Source organism: Corvus kubaryi, unplaced genomic scaffold (assembly GCF_017639235.1).
Source record: "Corvus kubaryi isolate FWS band 111438036 unplaced genomic scaffold, C.kubaryi_AGA036_p1.0 split2-37374, whole genome shotgun sequence".
Taxonomy (NCBI): Eukaryota; Metazoa; Chordata; class Aves; order Passeriformes; family Corvidae; genus Corvus; species Corvus kubaryi.
In genome coordinates, this window is record NW_024582082.1 from 4129998 (window position 1) to 4147307 (window position 17310).

Consider the following 17310-nt stretch of genomic DNA (forward strand, 5'->3'; position numbering starts at 1 on the left):
CTTTTCTAATACTCAGCCTTTTGGTTTCTGTTCAAATGTTACACTGTAGCAGTGATGCCTCTTTCTAGGGCTCATTGGAAAGTGAGCAAAACCTGCCAAGTCTGGGGTAATTTTTAAGTTAGGATTTATTTTTTTTTTTGGTGTGGTTGTTCTCTTTTTTTCCCATCCCCCACGAAAGAAGCTGCAGCTATATGGAAGAGGAAGTGATGTCGGTAAGAGAATGCTTCAAGTTGTCCTCTAATTCAGTGCATAGCACCAGGTTAATTTTACTGCCATATTAACACACGAAAATCTAGTGGCCATTTAGGTGGGAGTGAACTAACTATGTGTAGGGCAGTTCATCATTTGCATCTGTAAGGACGAAGGATGGCAAACTTTTCAAACTTTTTTCCTTGCATTGCAGGCCTGGTTGTATATTTATTGATTATTTCAGATGTGAGGACTGTTATTTAAGGACTGAAAAATAACACTTTATCCAAAACATACGAGGAGGAGGTACAGAATCGAAGGACTATTAAATCTTCTGTGAGGGGCTACGGAAAAGGGAGATTGTTACTTGTCATGCAGTTTGTAAAATGATGGCTCTTTCAGTTTTTCAGCAGAGGGACTTTATGTCTCTTGTCAAAATTGGATTCAGGCAGAGAATACAAGAATTTTACATTGCTCCCTGGAAAGTTATTGAGCAATTCAGTTTTGCTTACTGTTATCTTCTGTAAGGTAAGAGATCTTACGTGCAAAAATTTTGTTTGAGAATGACTAGCTCTCTCAAAGCTTTGGTAAATTCAGATTTATCTTCACAGTTTGTACTGGCTTGATAGCCAGCTGTTGAGATTTGTGAAAATTCAGTCAGTTCAGGTGAATTCTGTGGATTATTGCAGCCAAAACCATAATATATTTGTTACTGCATCTTCTACCAGGATTTTTTTTCCTGTAGAGCTGATTTGTTTTGAAGTCTAAAAAACATAGTTTAGAAGGTCAAAACCTGTTATGTTTGCAACATATGGGTGGAGTCGTTCACTACAAGAAATGGGTAATATTTTGCAGGACTGTATTCTGATCAGTGAAAATAGTTCTATTGTGATAGTAACAAACCATTCTAGTCTTGTGGTCTTTCCCTTGTAAATGTGTGAAATCCTGTATATTTGTTTTAAAAAAGAAAAGAAAGATATGCCAAACGAGCTTAAAATACAGATAGGGCTTTATGTTTGTGTTCAGACAGCTTGTAGCAAAGACTGCGGTTACAGAGGTTTTTTCCTATTGAGAGGTTTAAATGGTTTTTATTTTCTTCACTGTTTGGACATTTCTAAGGACGTTTGGGTGGGGCATCTGCTCGATCTGAGCCCTGTATCTGGTGGGGACCCTGCGCTGATTGTCCAGGTTCCAGTCTTGCTGGCAGCTCTCCTCGTGTGTCTCTTCTGTTCAGTGTTCCCTGCAGTGTGTTCCGGATTAAAATTTGTGCTCAGCTGTGTAGGATAATAATACATGGGCAAAACTGAAAAGGTGAGAGCTGGAATCTTACGAATGCGGCTCTTTCTTCCTTTATACTCTTTAAAAGTGTGTATGTTTGAAACGTTTTCTCCCCTTTTTGCTGAACTTCACATTTAATGAAATCTTTTACTGTCTTGGCACTCTAGTAATGTAATCAGGTTAGTTAATTTTAGTCTGCAATATAACTTTTAACCTTAAGGTTTCTGGTGGTGTCTTCAAATTTAGTCATCAAGTTTTGACAGGAGACATCAGTACCGGATCTCTTATTTTTGTCTTTTTTTTTTCTTTCCCTATCTCTTGAAATTCAGAGAATTGTTGCTACAGCATTGAACTCTTCACTGAAATGTCTTAGTGTAGTGGGGAGGCTGAGCCTGTCCTTTATTTTGGTGGCATGTGCTCAAGGTTCTGACAAAGGCAGTGTTTCAATAGTGAAGGGGCTGTGTAACCATTTTGTAATCTGCTGAGTTCCAGTGTGTATTTCTGCTTATCTGTTTGGGAGGGGAGAAACAAACTGATGATAAATATATGTAATAGGATAACTTATGTATAATGAATTAAGTGCATTATATATTTATAGTTTTCTTTTTTGTTGTCTCTGATGTAGCTTGAATTCAGTTCCAAAGTCTGTTTTAACAGCAGTGACAATTGTTAAACTGCTTTAGTTTTATACCATGAAGCTCTCAAGTTGCATAGTTTTACTGATAATTTCTTCCTGTCTGTTACTTTACTGTACTTTTATAATGCCATTGCACTGAAGTTCTGCATTATCTGGTGCAGGGGCAATGAGATGTGTGCGGTTGGTGGAGTAGAGCTTTGCATTGGGGGGTGGCGAGTAGGATGAATATAATTAGCTGTTACACAAGATACAAAAGCCTTTTTATTTATTAACTACTGTTGTTAAGAGTGTGATGGGATCTGTGTGAGCAGGAAGTTTCTTTATAATTCTGCACATGTGCATTGGCAGCAGCAGATGAGAGCAAATCTGGCAGTGTGTGGTGGTGGGTGTGAGGCACTGAGCAAACATCTACTTTTTCTGGTATCGCTGATGGTTTTATTTTCTTGATACAATGTAGTTGGAGGATTATAAGTTGCTGTAATGCTGTGAAAAAGCCTTTGGATTTTATCTAGTAAGTGAATATAAAACATTACTTTTGCATATCAAAACCAGCTAACATTTTGGTGATCTCTCAGCTTGTTCTTTAAAAGTGTAGAATTTTTTTGGAATGTTGCTTAAATCAGTCCCTGTATTTGAGGTTTTTCTAATAGATAGGATCTGGCTCTTGTGAAGGTCTGTGTAGGATGGGCTTTTTCAGAGACAGTATGATCAGGTTATGTCAACTGAAATTGTAGACTAAACTATAATGACTGGAAAATAAATACTAATCAGTATTACAGTTTCTTGGCTTGTGAATTAAAAAAAGGTGAAATCCAAATTTCTATTAGTTTTTGTTATATCTCTTCCAGAGGAACTTTCATGAGGTGTTTTGTTGCTTTCTTGCATGGTAAGGACATAAAGGCTTAATTTAAATTGCTCTAATTTGTAAATTAGAAGGCTTGCTGCCACATTCCCAGGAAACAAAAATTGCGTTAGAATTACATTCCACTAAATCTTATGTTGTATTTTTTGTGCTTCTACTTGCTTTGTCAGTGTAACCAGTATTTTGTCAGTTGAGTGGTTTTTGAGACTATCTCAGAAGTGCTGGTGGCAAACAATGGAGAATTTCTGCTAGTAGAATTGAGGTTTAACGTGTGTGTGTGTGTGCATGTGAAGGCATACGCAGGCAAACAGTTCATTGATGGAAGAGCTGGTGGTCATGCTTCTGCTAACTCCTTTTGTGATTGTGTGCAAAACTGCAATGAGCTGGTTTCCTTCTGATTCCTACTTGACCAGAAAGCAAACAGGGCAGTGAAGAGTTAGGAGCCATAATGAGAAATGAAGGGAGCAGGAAATTCATATCTGCTTGAGAAGATACTTACTCTAACATGGATTCCTTCAACGCTGCAAGTTAAATTTTGTAGTTATACTTAATTTCAAACAGTATGCTTAAGAGGACCAGCTTATTAAATTTAAAATGATAACTGAGCCCAGTTGTCTGATTTGTCAGTTTAGACTTGTGACTAAAATACCTCATGATAGCTGATTTCACTGACAGTCAAAAAGAGGAAATCTTGCTTTAAGAATCTATTTTAAGCTAATCTTGCTGGTTTTAAGTATTTTATTTTAAATAATTATTGTTTTGACTACACAAATATATTAATGAGTACTTAAATGTGATTATTCTTTTAAATGGAGGATGTTCTGTGTCTGTTCAAGCAGTGGCACATCTCTACATGCCTTTAACTTGCTCCTGAGACAAGTTTGTCCTTTCCTGTGTCCTAGATTTTTGGTAGAGTTCTGTTTGTGGGGTTTATTTCAGTTTGTCTTTTGTATTAATTTATTCCAAGCCATATCCCCTCCCCAGCCTGGCCATCTTTTCAATTTTGACTGGATTAATTCAAACAAGCAAGATACTCTGTTTTTACTTGTTAGCTGAACAAAAGCTGAAAATCAGATGAGCAAAAGCTCTTTTGCCCAAAAGCAGTTCATCCATTGAGAATGCTAGCAGTAGTTTGAGTATACAAATGGCGTAAAAATCAATCGGTGTCAATTGTTACAGTTCTGACATAACATTACAAAAAAAATTAGTTTCCTTTTAACTCAACAAAACTTAAGCTCAAGAGTGCTGGTTGTCATTTTTTTGAAACATAACAAGTGTGTACTCCAGCAGTTGGCAAATGGCTCTGTGTGTTCTGCAGTGAGCTGGGACACAAAAGTTTCCCAGGGAAGCCTTCTTGCTCCTGCTCGCGCTTGGCAGCTGGCTCTGGATGATGTCATGAGGAGATGACATGAGGAGAGCTCCTTGTGACTCCAAGTTGGAATCTGTGTCTTAATTTTTGGCCATCATTTAGAAATTCTTAAAATATAACTTTGATAATTTCAAGCTTAGCCAAAAAATCAATTCTTTATTTGGGTTTAACAGTATGTTTGCTGTAGGCATCCAGGGGGACATTACAAGTTCTGTCTAGCTGTAAGTCATATAAATAACATAATACATTATTTTTCCTTATCAAATATAGAGTATGAAATAAAAAAACTTTGAGACACTAATGTTTTTTGTGGAATTTTATTTGTAAATAATTATTGCAGACAAGGAGCATTGATCCTCTTTGTACTAGAGGATGTGTATGTGATCTTTTAGGACCCAGTTTGCAGGCATGTGGTGGTCCACAGGGTCACAGCACTGCGGGCTGAAAAAGCCAAAAAACTTGAGGTGTGTTTCCTGAGAAGCAGGGACAGGCCATTTTGTTGCTTTTTTCCTATCTGAAAATCTTACAGTTCGTTTTTGCTTTTATGTGTTAAGAAAAAAGTCACTGGAGATGTTTGCTAATGCCACAAAATAATATATTAAAAATAGGGCAGAACAGCAGTCAGTGTTAGCTTTGGGTTTGGCTTCAGAGACAGTATGAATTTCTTGCTACATAAAACAAGCAAATAAAAGAATTGCTTAAATAGTTGAGACTTGTGGCAGAAATTCTAAATGCAGAATTAATGTTTTCATTCCTATGGCATGGTTTCAGTTGCAGCCTTTGTTTATTTTTACTTGTTGCTTCATTCCTTTGTTTCAAGGAAAGGTAGTGGAACCCTGAGGACTTTAAAATCATACCCGTATATTATTTATACTTCAGTCATTAATGTAAAAGCTGAACTAAATGTAAGTCTAAATTTTCATGTGTATTCCTCAAATATTAACAGTTAGCCATATATTCTGTGGGGTTTTTAATGGCATTTCATGTGTGGTTGTAAATACTTCTTGAGCTGCCAAGATAAGTAAATGCTATTATGATGGGAAAATGAAGCTCATGGTGCTGTTTTCCCAGTAGACTCTCTGAAGAATTTTCCTTAAATTTTAAAAATTTTAAAATAATGCATGACAGCACTGAAATCCACAATACAGAACAAAACTCTGTGTTTTACCCTCATTTAAGATGCTTGGGCTCAACATGTTGTAAAGGACAGTAAGTTTTTTTCAGTCTCTTGTAAAATTGTGGTATAATATGTGGTTATAATAAGGTGTATTTTTAGTTTCCTGCATTTATGTTTTGCAGAGCGTGATTATAGCTTAAGGATGTTTTAAAATGTTTGTTGTAACAAGGAGGGGAAGTAGACTGAAAAAAATGTAACCAGAATGTTTGTAATTAAAATCAAGCTAGGTAGTTTTCTTTTGTGTGGGTTTTTTTTTTTAGTTGCTATTTTTTTTTCTTTTTCTTGATGGAACCTGCAAAGCATTTTGGTTGTGAAATTGTGAGAGACAAGCACGTGCTCGAAAGGATCAGGATAATATGGGCAAAAGTAGAAAGAGTTGACTGAATGGGTTAGCTCCTGTTTCCTGAGTTGTTTGATCAGGGCAAAAAAAAGTGTTCAAAAACTCCACAACATTGCTTAGTATTTGTAAAAGACTCTGGAAATAATCCTGAAGGTTACATGTCTTGTCCTAGTTTTCATATGTGTCTGCAGCGAAGTGCTGCACTTCCTGAGTCAAGAGAGGGCAAGTGGGGAAGCTTTTGATCCATATAAAAAGCGGAGATAAAATGTTTAATTATTAACAGTTTTTACAGTGTTGGAAATAGCAGGAAATAAAACTTACTGGAAGTTGAATAACTTAACTGTAGCTACTTAACTGTAGCTCTTTCTAGATTTGGTAAATGTCAGATTAATTGTATTACAGCCTGTGAAGGTACCAAAGCCTGAACTAAAAGGGAAAAGACAGAAAATGCTCTGAAAATAAATTGTTGCCTCTAACGATATATTGAAATGTGTGCAAAAGTACGTGTATCTGAGAGGGTGAAAATGAGGCTTTCACTAGTTTTTCTAGGTGATAATAAGCCATATAAAGCTTTCTTTAAAGTATAAACCTGGTTGTAAATCCGGTTTTGCTCTACAATGAGACAACCAGGCTGTTTCAACCTCATTGTTACGTTGCCAAGCCAGTTAAAATAGAAGTCTGTATTTTTCTCTTTTTTTCATGCCTCCTGAATGAAATTAATATTCAGGCAGCCTGTTCATCTGCTGCACCTGGCAAAAGTGGCTGAGCTTTCATGTCAGTGAACTGAGCACAAAGTTGCCTCTGCTGAGAAAGCTGAGCCTCAAGATTGTTCATTTGGTGCCGTATTATAAAGAAGTGGTTACTTCTAATTTGGTCTTTTTATTAGGTGATGTTTGTTTTGAAGGTTTGTTTGTTGGTTTTAGCAAGTCAGCCTGAAGCATTGTGGCAGATCCATCAAAGGTTTTCTCCCAGCTGCCCTTAACCCCACAGCTGGCCAGTGTGAGGTGTTCTGGTTCATTGTGGACAGGCTGACTTTGGTAGAACTTGAGAAAATAGACTGTGTGCAACTTCATATTTTAAAATATGCATGTTATATTGGGATTGATTGAAATCTACTTACATGCAAAGATTATGTTAACTTTCACTTAATATACTGAAACAAACAGAAAAAGGATTGTACAAGGCCTTCATAAATTATAGGAAGGTCATGAATTGCAACTGCTTCACTGTTGGAATCTGGCAGGATCTTTTAGTAACCGAGAATTTGCAATAACAATTTTGAATAGGATGGTAAAAAACCAAAAAAATAAAACCCGTTGACTGGAGTATAACCCTTCATTTTCCATTCTCAGCTCACCTGGAGTCCTGATCTCAGACCAGTATTCATTCACTTGGGTGAGATGTAACAGATTTACAACCTGTGGGTAATATAAGGCAATAGACAGAGACAATTTAAACAATTTTAAGCCTGAAATATTTTTTGCTCTAGGCCTCAATGCAAGAAAATGCTGAGGAGGTGGAAGCAGTCTTATACAGAGCTTATGACCAATTCCCTTAGCACATGGATGCAGTTTGGGGGGGATTGGGAGCAGGAAAACTGCTTTATTCAAACTACTGGAAGTACTCTGGGTTCTTGTTGTGATAGGCTAATGGTCTGGCATTTTGGTACTGAAACCAGAGGGGTTGGTTGTCAGGAATTTGCAAACGAAGATGAAGTTTATTTGTCCTGATGTGGAACAGAAGCGAGAGCTGATATGGGAGAACAAAGGGAGGGAAGGTACTTGTCTCCAGTCTGTCATATCAATCTCCAGTTATGAAACAGAAGGTTTCAGTGAATACACTTTGAAGCTGGGGAAAGCCTCTTTATTGTCTAGTTTTGGTGATGTGTGTTGTGGTTATGCGAGTGTGTATGTCACAAGCTTGTTTTGCCCAGTCACAGTTGCTTGAGTTTATTTAGAGCAGGTAATGGGTGAGATCAAGGGGTTGAGGTGACTCTTTGACTGATTCTGGGCATTACATTGGGTCCACTGTGCCATGAAGCTGCAATTTAAATTTTTAATACCACAGAAAACCATAAAGACAATTTAATGTGGTTTTGTAGCTATTTTGAGAGCTGAGAACATGGAAAATGTCCCTATATTCTGAATTCTAAATAAAAGGTGGCAAAAATGTGGGTGGTTCTATGGAATCTGACTTGGGGGATTTTGCTTCCTGTATCCAGATCTGATGATCACTTGGACTTTGAACTGGCAGTTAGGACACATTGTCAACTTCCTAGAAAAGATGATCAGTACCACCAAAAACTGGTCGACTCTAAATGTTCCTTAGTTAGGATTTTGGTTTTGGTCTTGCTGTTTAAAGATGTTGCATGAAACCAGTGCCTGAGATCCTTCTAAAAATTTCATAGCCATTAAATATTTTAGCATGGTAGGTACTTTAAAACAGTCTGTGTAACCTACTTAGCCCTCCTTGATTCTTTGGAAGAGGATTGTAAGAGTCTGAAAATTATTTCTTAATTGTTAAGACTTAGATGTCCCATGCTAACTTTCGCTTCAGGTTTGGTTAACTCGTGAGTGAAAAAAGGGATTTGCTGTTCTAGGGGGCTCTCTCATAAGCTGTGCTAATGTGGTCTTTATGCTTTTCTTGTTCAGAACCAGAAACTGATGGTTTGACAAGAATTCCTCTAATGTGATGTTTAGATTCGTGACCGAGTTTAAAACTGTTGAAAACTTTATGATCTAATAATATTTTCCTTATTTTCAGATTAACTGCTGAAGTACTGATCGAGTTCTGCTATTCTTCAATGAGGAACTACAGGCTGATCTTTTGCCATAATCTTAAACAACCATAAATGACAAAAGAATGCTTGGTCAGTGAGGGCAGCTGGCGCAGACAGCGTTTTTCAAACTCGGCTGTATAAGTACTCTGAGGTGGGTGTCTTAACTTGTTTTACTGGGGGGGGAAAAAAAAGAAAAACACGTATGGATTTCAGAATGTCTAATCTGTTAGAATTTACCTATTAGTAAACAGAGAATTTTAGTTTGCTTGCAGTGCTTTGACTAACAGCAGGTACTTCGTGTTCTGTGTGTGCCAGCCCCTGTGAAAGTGACTGCTTGCATTTAAGCAAGTATGTTTTCTTTTCTTTTTGTTATTTATTTTGAAAGGACAGTTTTTTCTTTGCTAGAAGAAATATTTTGGTTTTGACAGGGTAACAGCTTGACTGACTTACACTGCCCTTTGTTATCTATCTAGATCCTTTATCAAGCAAAGACTTGCAAGTGAAGCTTGAGCTTCTGCATGACAGAATGGTATCACTGAGCATCCAGAAACTAGCTTTGGGGGTTTTCTGTTCAGTAAAAATTTTAATTTGATGCAGGTGTTGAAAGCTTTATTATGTAGACCAGAAAATGCCAAATAGATTTTAAAATTATTGCAGTGCAGTTGTGTATCACAAAATACTTAATCATTTCATATAATTGAGACTTGGGGTTTTGGTTTGGTATGATCCATTGGTTTCGTTTCCTGTTGAGGAGCTTTTGTATTGAGTTCTGAAAGCCTGACTACTAAATGCTGCCAGAAAAAGTACGGAAGAATCTACCAAAGTACCTTAGAACTTAATTAGAAATTTGGTAACTAGAATTTTCTGTATTTTCTTTGCTGCTCTATACGTTCTTCTCAGTCCTCTGTTGAGGACAGAACACCTCAGTGATAGTCATTTATTGAGTTAGCTGTGTTTGGAGCCATTACAAAACTGTCCATTAAATCAGTGAATGGATGGAGACAGACTAGAGAGTATTTGCATTAGGTAAATAAAACACTTTGTGTTACAGATCAATGCTTTCAACAGCATATATTGAAGTGAGATTTTGGTTTTAATTTCTTCTATTGACAGAAAAGACAGCTTTGATTTTTGGCTGCAAAAAGATATGAGGAAGAGCTCCTCCCCTTCCTTGAGTAACTGCAACTCTGTTCTTGCTAACAAAATATTTGGAATTCCACTTGATGAGCTGCAGCAAGAAGGGCAACCAGACAATGAGGTTCCATTCATAGTCCGCCATGTTGTGGACTATATTGAGGAACATGGTATGTATTACCTTGCTGTATTTAAAAAAATGTATTTCACGTTATTTTACAGAATAGATTGTGGGGTTTGAAGAGTACTTGTTTTCTGAAGTTAATTATTCAATTGGGTGTGATTTGGTTGTTTCAGGTACTTCCTTTCTTTGCTCTTTCTGTTATGGTTATCACTGTTTTCTAGCAAACAGTGATGCAGTCAGCTCAGCAGGGCACCTGATAGGAAATGCAGTGGTTTAGGAACTGCTAACATTTCCCTTGTTATTTTACTGTTTCCTTGGCACAAGACTGTGTGTGTTGGGAAGAGAACTGCTGGAAGTCTTTCAAAACTGTTGTTCAGAAAATGTTTCAATCAGTGTGGAAATTGTGCATATCTGATTATCAGTATTTTTCTGATGTATTAGTCCATACTGGAGCTAAAGGTTTATTTCTGCAATTTGTTTTCTAACTCAGGGGGTCTGGAACAAGAAGGACTTTTCCAAGTCAATGGGAATGCTGAGACAGTGGAGTGGCTCCGGCAACGATATGATAACGGAGAAGATGTGGACCTGGTTAAAGAAGCAGATGTACCCTCAGCTATTAGCCTTCTTAGATTTTTTCTTCAAGAACTTCCAGAGCCAGTTATTCCAGGCAGTTTGCACATACATTTGATGCAACTTTCTCAAGGTAATAACTATTTTTGATTCAATGTTTTTGTTTTATGATTTTAAGAGTAAAACCCAGTATTGAATTGAGATTTGTAGTGGCACTAAGGTGTCTTTGGTGCTCTGTGTAGTAATAATGATGATAGTGCTGTGTGCTTTGGTTGCAATGTTATCTGTCAGGACTGGAAATGGGATTGAGGTGTACTCAGTGTGACAGCAGACTTCCCTTCTATGACTATAAAATCTAGTGTGAAATTTGGCTTTTTCCTCCCGTCTTTGAGTAGATCACTGTGGATGGGTTTACATATGGATTCTTTCTGTCCTGCAAGTCCCCGTTTAGTTCCCTTTTGTTAAAAATGTGGAGAAACTTTGCTTAAACTTGCAGCTTACTGTCTTTACTGTCTTTTTGTAAGTGTAAAAGTTATTTCAGAAGCATTGAAAGTTATCTGTAACAAGGAAATCAAACCACATAAACCCTTAAACAGTGTTTTCAGCTGCTAAAATTAGACTTCTGATTTCCTCTAATTGGGTTTTGCCTGTCTGACAGACATATCTCAGTTAGTGTCCAGAATTACATCATCAGCTGCATTTGAAGCAGTGGAATTGCTTAAAGAAATGCAGAAGGTGGTAGTAATTGTTGACCCATATGTTAGTTCTGGTCTTTTCTCTCTTCAGCAGTTCTTCCATATCATTAGGTCAGGCTTAGTCCTCAGGATAGCTTCCTTATACAGCAAGGTGTGGCCTCCATGCATGTTAGAAGCTCTTTGCAGGCAGGTGGTTCCTCAAAGACAGGTGATTTGAGTCACTGAGTTGTGAATGTGGTGGTCCCAGTGCACTAGGCCATGTGTCCCACAAGTGTGTATCCATGCTTCAGTGCCTCAGGACTTCAGTTAGAGGGTAAGAACGTTCTCCCTTTTGGTCTCTGGTTGTTTAGAACTTAAATTTCAGATTTGTTAGATTTCGGGTTGGTTAGACAAAACATGGAGATGTGTATGTTCAAAGTGGTCTTGATTATCACCTCTCTGTGCTCCCTTTCTTTTTAAAAGTCTACATTGTTAAAGTACTTTTTAAAGTCTTTTTTTTCTGTTCTGTTTCCAAAATGCATTTCTACAGTAAGAACTGTCAATGGAATGTTCATTTTGTTGTGTTATGTGTTGAAACAACTATTTTATGTGCTTGGTTCCCTGTATTCAGCTGCTGTAGATGTTGACTGTGTCTGAGCAAATGAAATCCTGTACAGTTCCTGCTTAGTGTTCCTGTACATGCTCTTAGGGAATTTACTCACTCTTTGCTTTGATATTAAGGACTGGGATGTCTCTGCTCTCTCATCTAGAGAGGCAATGATGGCTCATCATCTTCAAACGTACTTTTCCCTCTCTAACTGATCTTAGAAGAGTTTTCAAGTGTCTGAGAAAGAAGGGGAGGCCTCTTTCTATCAATTTTTCTCCCATTTTGCTTTCCTGACATTTCTTTTCCAATATATTGAATTTCTCAGTTAGGTATAAACAGCTGTAAACTTTTTGAACCTTGCTGCCTGTAAGGCAGATGAGGTAACAAATGAGCTTTATGGGGACATACTTTGATGAAGAGTGTAGGTAAGTGGGGTGAGAATGAGGAGGTTTTATGGTGACCCTTTTTGAGATCTGAAATTGAATCAGTAAGCTTTGAACTAAGCATGTGTAAAGATGATTGCATTGAGATAGCTTGGATTTATCAGTTAAGTATTATAAAAGCAAGTAGAGTGGTGAGAATGGGATGCTTGTAGAGGAAAAGGTGTCAAAGTGGCTTGTCTGCCAGAAGAATTTAACTTGATGACAGTTAAGTCACTATCTGGAGCTGTTGTTGTCTCTAGAGCTCTTCTTCAAAGCAGTTGTGATGTGACAGTGGTAAAACAAAAACATGCAAAGTTTGCCCTCGGAAATCAGAAATTTGAGTGAGCATTAATTGGGGAAAATGTGCAGAAGAGAATGTGGTGGATAATATTGGACAAATGCAAGTCAATTCTCACATTTTAGGCTGTGGTTTGACCAAATTACTTGTACTTTCAGAAGTAAGTAATGGTCATAGTAAAAAAGCTGATCAGTATCAAATATTAAAAAGCAGATATCTTCTTTGAGATTAAAATATTTTTATTACTTTTTCAGATTACAATAATGAAGATGAATTTGGAAGAAAGTTGAGGTTCCTCTTGCAGCAGCTTCCACCTGTTAATTACAGTTTGTTAAAGTTTCTGTGTAAATTTTTAGCTAACGTAGCATCGCATCATGAAGAAATTTGGTCAGCAAGTTCTTTAGCTGCAGTCTTTGGCCCGGATGTTTTTCAGTAAGTTAATTATAAAAGTTCATTCAGTGTTTCTGTGGGAATTTGAGTGTCTCTCTGTACTTTAAAGTCATTCCTGGCCTGTGAGCAACAGTAACAAAGTGCACAATATGTTTCAGGCAGAATCATTCTGTTTCCACCCACTTTCTCACCCCAGTTTGGTTTTACAATTTTTGCTAAGAATTAAACAGCAGCTCGTCTATGAGTTGTGGCGTGAGAAACCACTGGTTTGATTGTTGCATTACTGTATTTATTCTGAGGTTGAAATATTTTAGTGATAATATGTAAGACTGCTATTTGTAGCAAGAAAACAATTCTGGGAGGAGCTGTTAAACTACCAGTTTATACTATTGTTTCCTCACCACAGGAAAATACTTGAATTTTAAATATTCCTCATGAAAAATTAATTGACTAAATAGTTGCTAATTCATTATTGTAAAATATAAAATAGTATAAAGCTTTATAAGGCAGTAGTGTGAAGGCATGCTTTAAATTCAGTGTGTTCAGAATGGATAGAGGATAATGTTGTGAAGTGTAGCACTTAGTCATAGAAGACATTCAGAGGTGTTCTTTGAGGAACTGTGGGATTTAGATTTTTAAACTAAAACAGTGTTGAAATCTTCAGCATTTACACAGATGTGGAGGATCTGAAAGAACAAGAAATAGTTAGCAGAATAATGGCAGGACTTCTGGAGAACTACTATGAGTTTTTTGAAAATGAAGAGGAAGATTTTTCATCTACTAATGATTTAAGCTCAATAACTGAGCAGGTAAGAATATTTTGAATGGCAATATGTTACCACTTAACTGCCTGTTACACATTTATGTTTATGAAAGATATATTGAAATACAGTTTCTTTAGTATGACTTTGAGAAGTTTCTTGTAAACTGACAAAACCCGGCATTTTCTTAATTTTCTTAATGCTTTTGTAATAAGCATAGCTGTGCTAGATTAAAAAACACATAGGGACTAAACCAACAGTGTTATCCTGCCCAACAGAGAGACACTGTTGTAAACAGCTTTAAAATTGCCAATTTAGGAAAGAAGAACTGTTTTTTGATCGAATGAAGAATGACTTTCTTGTTGGTCAAGAGTATTTCTAGGTGTGTCTTACAGGAACATGCAGGGTCTTGCACTCCACTTGATGTTATCAGTGGTGCTTTCCTGTGCCAAAGTTTTTGAATGGTGTTTCTCATTCTAAGACTTGAAAATGATGTATTTTCTGTAAACAAGAAACAGGATAAATAATAAGCAGTTGCTAAGGTAGGTAACAAGAAGTACTGAATTTTAAAGCCTATCTCACAAACCCCTCCTCTAGCAAGACAGGTAAGGCAAGTACTGGGGCAGTTGGTTGCTTCCTCTTCCCTGCAGTAGATGTTGGTCTGGTCTGCCAGGCATGGGCAGCAGGTTCTAGAGTGAGCAGCGTCTGCTGTGTGAGCTCCTTGAGCAAGCACTGCAGCTCTGCAAAGCTCCATGCAGGGATATGTCTGGCACTGAGGGCTGCCACAGCCCTGCTGCGTGCAGGGAGCTGCTCAGCAAAGCTGTGCTGTGACTCCTGCAGCCAGAGGCTGGGGGCTGCTGCTGAGTTGGGATAACTGCTCTGTAAACCAGAGCTGCTCTGTGCTCTCTCTCGTGCTTTGAAATTACTGATTTGGCTGTGCCTCATTATATGTTTCAGCAAAAGGGTTTCCTAAGCTCAAAGTCTGTTTGGTGTGTAGTTTTGTTTGTTTTTTCCCTTCGTTGGAGGGCTGGTGGGGTGTCCCTTTAATTTCGTGGTGTCTCCACCAGATGTCAACAGTGCGCTTCTGTCGGGGGCCGGTGCAGTGGGGACAGAAGGGCCGCTGTCCCCGCTGGGCACAGCCCCGTTGGCAGCTGCCCCAGTGTGTGGGTGGGCTTGCTTTTGCTTCACTGGCACATCCTCTTGCAATTGCAGAGGAAAAGCAGGGATAAATACATTTCTTGCCTGAAATGTAGTGCCATATAACTTACACCCCTTTTAAAAACTAACGAATATCTCCTTTCTGCCTTCTGTGTAATCTTAAACTTCTGAAGTTTCAATTCTTCTTAATTTTGTGTTTTTGTTTTACATTGGTGATAGATTCTATACAACATATTTTCTTGAGGCTGCTGCTTTAATTTTTGGGTTTGCAAGATTGGGAGATCAGTAATCAATCACAGAGGCAACTTGGAAGTCAAACAGAATCACTTTGTTCTCTTTACCTTTTCATGTTTTAGATGTAGTTGCTTTTTAAAAAATGAAGTTGACTGTCTTGAGTTGCCAGTTGGCTATATTGTTTTGCTTTTGAATTGGCTGCATTTTGCTGCTTCAGTAAAAACATCTGTGTGTGGAAACAAAGAAACAAAAATAGACAAGAGCACAGAAACTTTTTAAGTGTTCGTTCAGATCTTTGAAGTTTGGCTTCATAGACTTCTGTATTGCCTTCCCTAGGAGGGTTTGAAAATGCTTCTGATACATGAATAAGGCTACCTGTGGAATAGAGTAGAATTATCTGTTTTGGACATAGAAGAAGAAAGGTTCTGTAGTTCATGATTTCAGTGTGGTTGGGATTTTGTTGTTTCTTCATTCTGCTTGTGTTTATTTATGGCATCAGAGGTGCTTCTTGCTTTTCAGTTTTTGTCCAGTGTTCAAAAGCAACTTTTTAATGGTGTAGAATTTATGGTTTTACATAAAAGCAAGTCTAGTGTGCCTGTTTTTTCCTAAAATTGAGAAGTGTTCCCCTACTACACGTTACTTTCGTACCTTTCATGCTCTTTTAATTCCCTGGACCTTTTGAAAGGAACTTTTCAATCCATTGACTTTGGTTAAATCTTTTTTAGCTCAATGATCTCTTGGAAGAAGAGGAAGATGTAAAGCTTGAGCAGTCAGAAGAACTTCCAGAAGACAGCACAGAGAAACCTGTTGAAAGGCCAGCTGTGGTGCATCTAGATATGACAGGGACTCTCTCGGATTCCCGGAATGTTACAGCATCAACAAGGTAACTTGATTCTGCCTTGGAGTTTGGATTTAAATTTGGATTGTAATTTATTCTGTCAGAGAGAGAAACTGTCAGACTTTTAAGTGTTGGTGTCTACAAACTGAAGTTTTAGAAGCAGGTGCAGTTCTTCCAATAGTAAAATACGGGTTAAAATAACTGTTTCCAAATTCAGCAGAGGAATGCCTGTAGAACTCAGATTGGATTATAGATGGTGATTTATGCAGGGAAAGGTAAAAAGGGCATATTTTAGTGAAACTGTAAAGTGGTATTTAAACGATAAATTTTATAGCAGAAATAAGAAGAATCTGCGTACTGGTAGATTCCAGCGTGTTCTGTACCATCCTTCCAATGGGAAATCCTAGGACTGTTTCTTGTCACATGCTGGTAGAGAGCTGTGGGCAGGTTTGGAAGTTGCAAAATGTCATATAGGCAGGAATGTTGGAGGGGGAGTCAGCTTTTAAGAGCAATTCTCGTAAAAGAGATGCCTAAACATAAAATCATACTTTCATTTGAGAGCTTATCGGTGCTTGCTTGTAGTACACAGATTTATATTTTACTTGCTTGTAGTACACAAGGTTTTATTTTTAGATATGCTTTACTTGTACTTAGAGTTTACATTCTACAGATGGTGAATTTTACCTCTTCCCCTTTACAGCATGTGTTTGGTATGGGCATTGCATGTAAGAACTTGTAGGGAGGAGTGAGGAGGAATCTATAATAAAAATAATAAAAGCAGAAGAAATGTAGGGAAAATCACAAGTAAGTTGCTGCCTAAGAATGGGTAGTTTCAAGAATGTGGATTTTGGGTTGGAATCTGTTCAGCTGCTGGCTGCATGCTTCATTCTACTCCATGGCAAGAAGCTGTAAAATATCAAATAATGACAGAACCATGTTTTTTTGTTTTGTAATTTAAATTATATTTTAATAGTTAAATATCTTTATTGGTAGTAAAGCTTCTTATTTTTAGTTTGAATTAAATTTTTAAAAAGTTGCAGTTTAACTATTCACAGGTATTAGGTTGCTTCTGGAATGTGTAAACACAGCAGTAGTGACAAACTCAACATGTTGGAGAGTTTAAATTGGATAGCCTGAAGAAAAAAACATTTTTACTTGATGTTTAAGGTTAATTAAAAATGAATAGGCATTAATTATGGTTGGCATTTTACATAATTTGTGGGGAAAGATAAGTAGGAATCCTCTAGAAGAAGGAGAATTTTGACTGTAAAACCAGAACAACTACAGGAAACATTAAAAAAAAAAAAAAAAAGGGGAATGAGAAAGTGTTCTTTACTAAACTTTTAACCACTATGAATACTGTAAATATTTTCCCAAACCTAATGGCTTTTATGTATGCACTATTGGCCTTTTTTTGATCTTAGTTTCTTGATGTAAAAAAAAAAAAAGAAATAAAATTAAGAAACTAA

General features: G+C 37.3%; 1 protein-coding gene across 4 annotated transcripts in view; it reads left to right on the top strand.

The window, feature by feature from the left end:
• The window catches only part of FAM13B (family with sequence similarity 13 member B), a 44965-nt gene that overhangs the window by 1880 nt on the left and 25775 nt on the right, over positions 1–17310 (top strand). For 3 of the 4 annotated variants that reach the window (XM_042014544.1, XM_042014541.1, XM_042014543.1), the window contains exons 2-7: positions 8616–8782; positions 9745–9935; positions 10380–10592; positions 12715–12892; positions 13515–13659; positions 15729–15886. In XM_042014544.1, the coding sequence (XP_041870478.1) occupies positions 9779–9935; positions 10380–10592; positions 12715–12892; positions 13515–13659; positions 15729–15886 (851 nt within the window). In that variant the 5' untranslated portion in view covers positions 8616–8782; positions 9745–9778. Of the gene's footprint in view, positions 1–2592; positions 2616–8615; positions 8783–9744; positions 9936–10379; positions 10593–12714; positions 12893–13514; positions 13660–15728; positions 15887–17310 lie in introns of those variants that run through there. The other variant, XM_042014542.1, reaches the window with a different exon arrangement.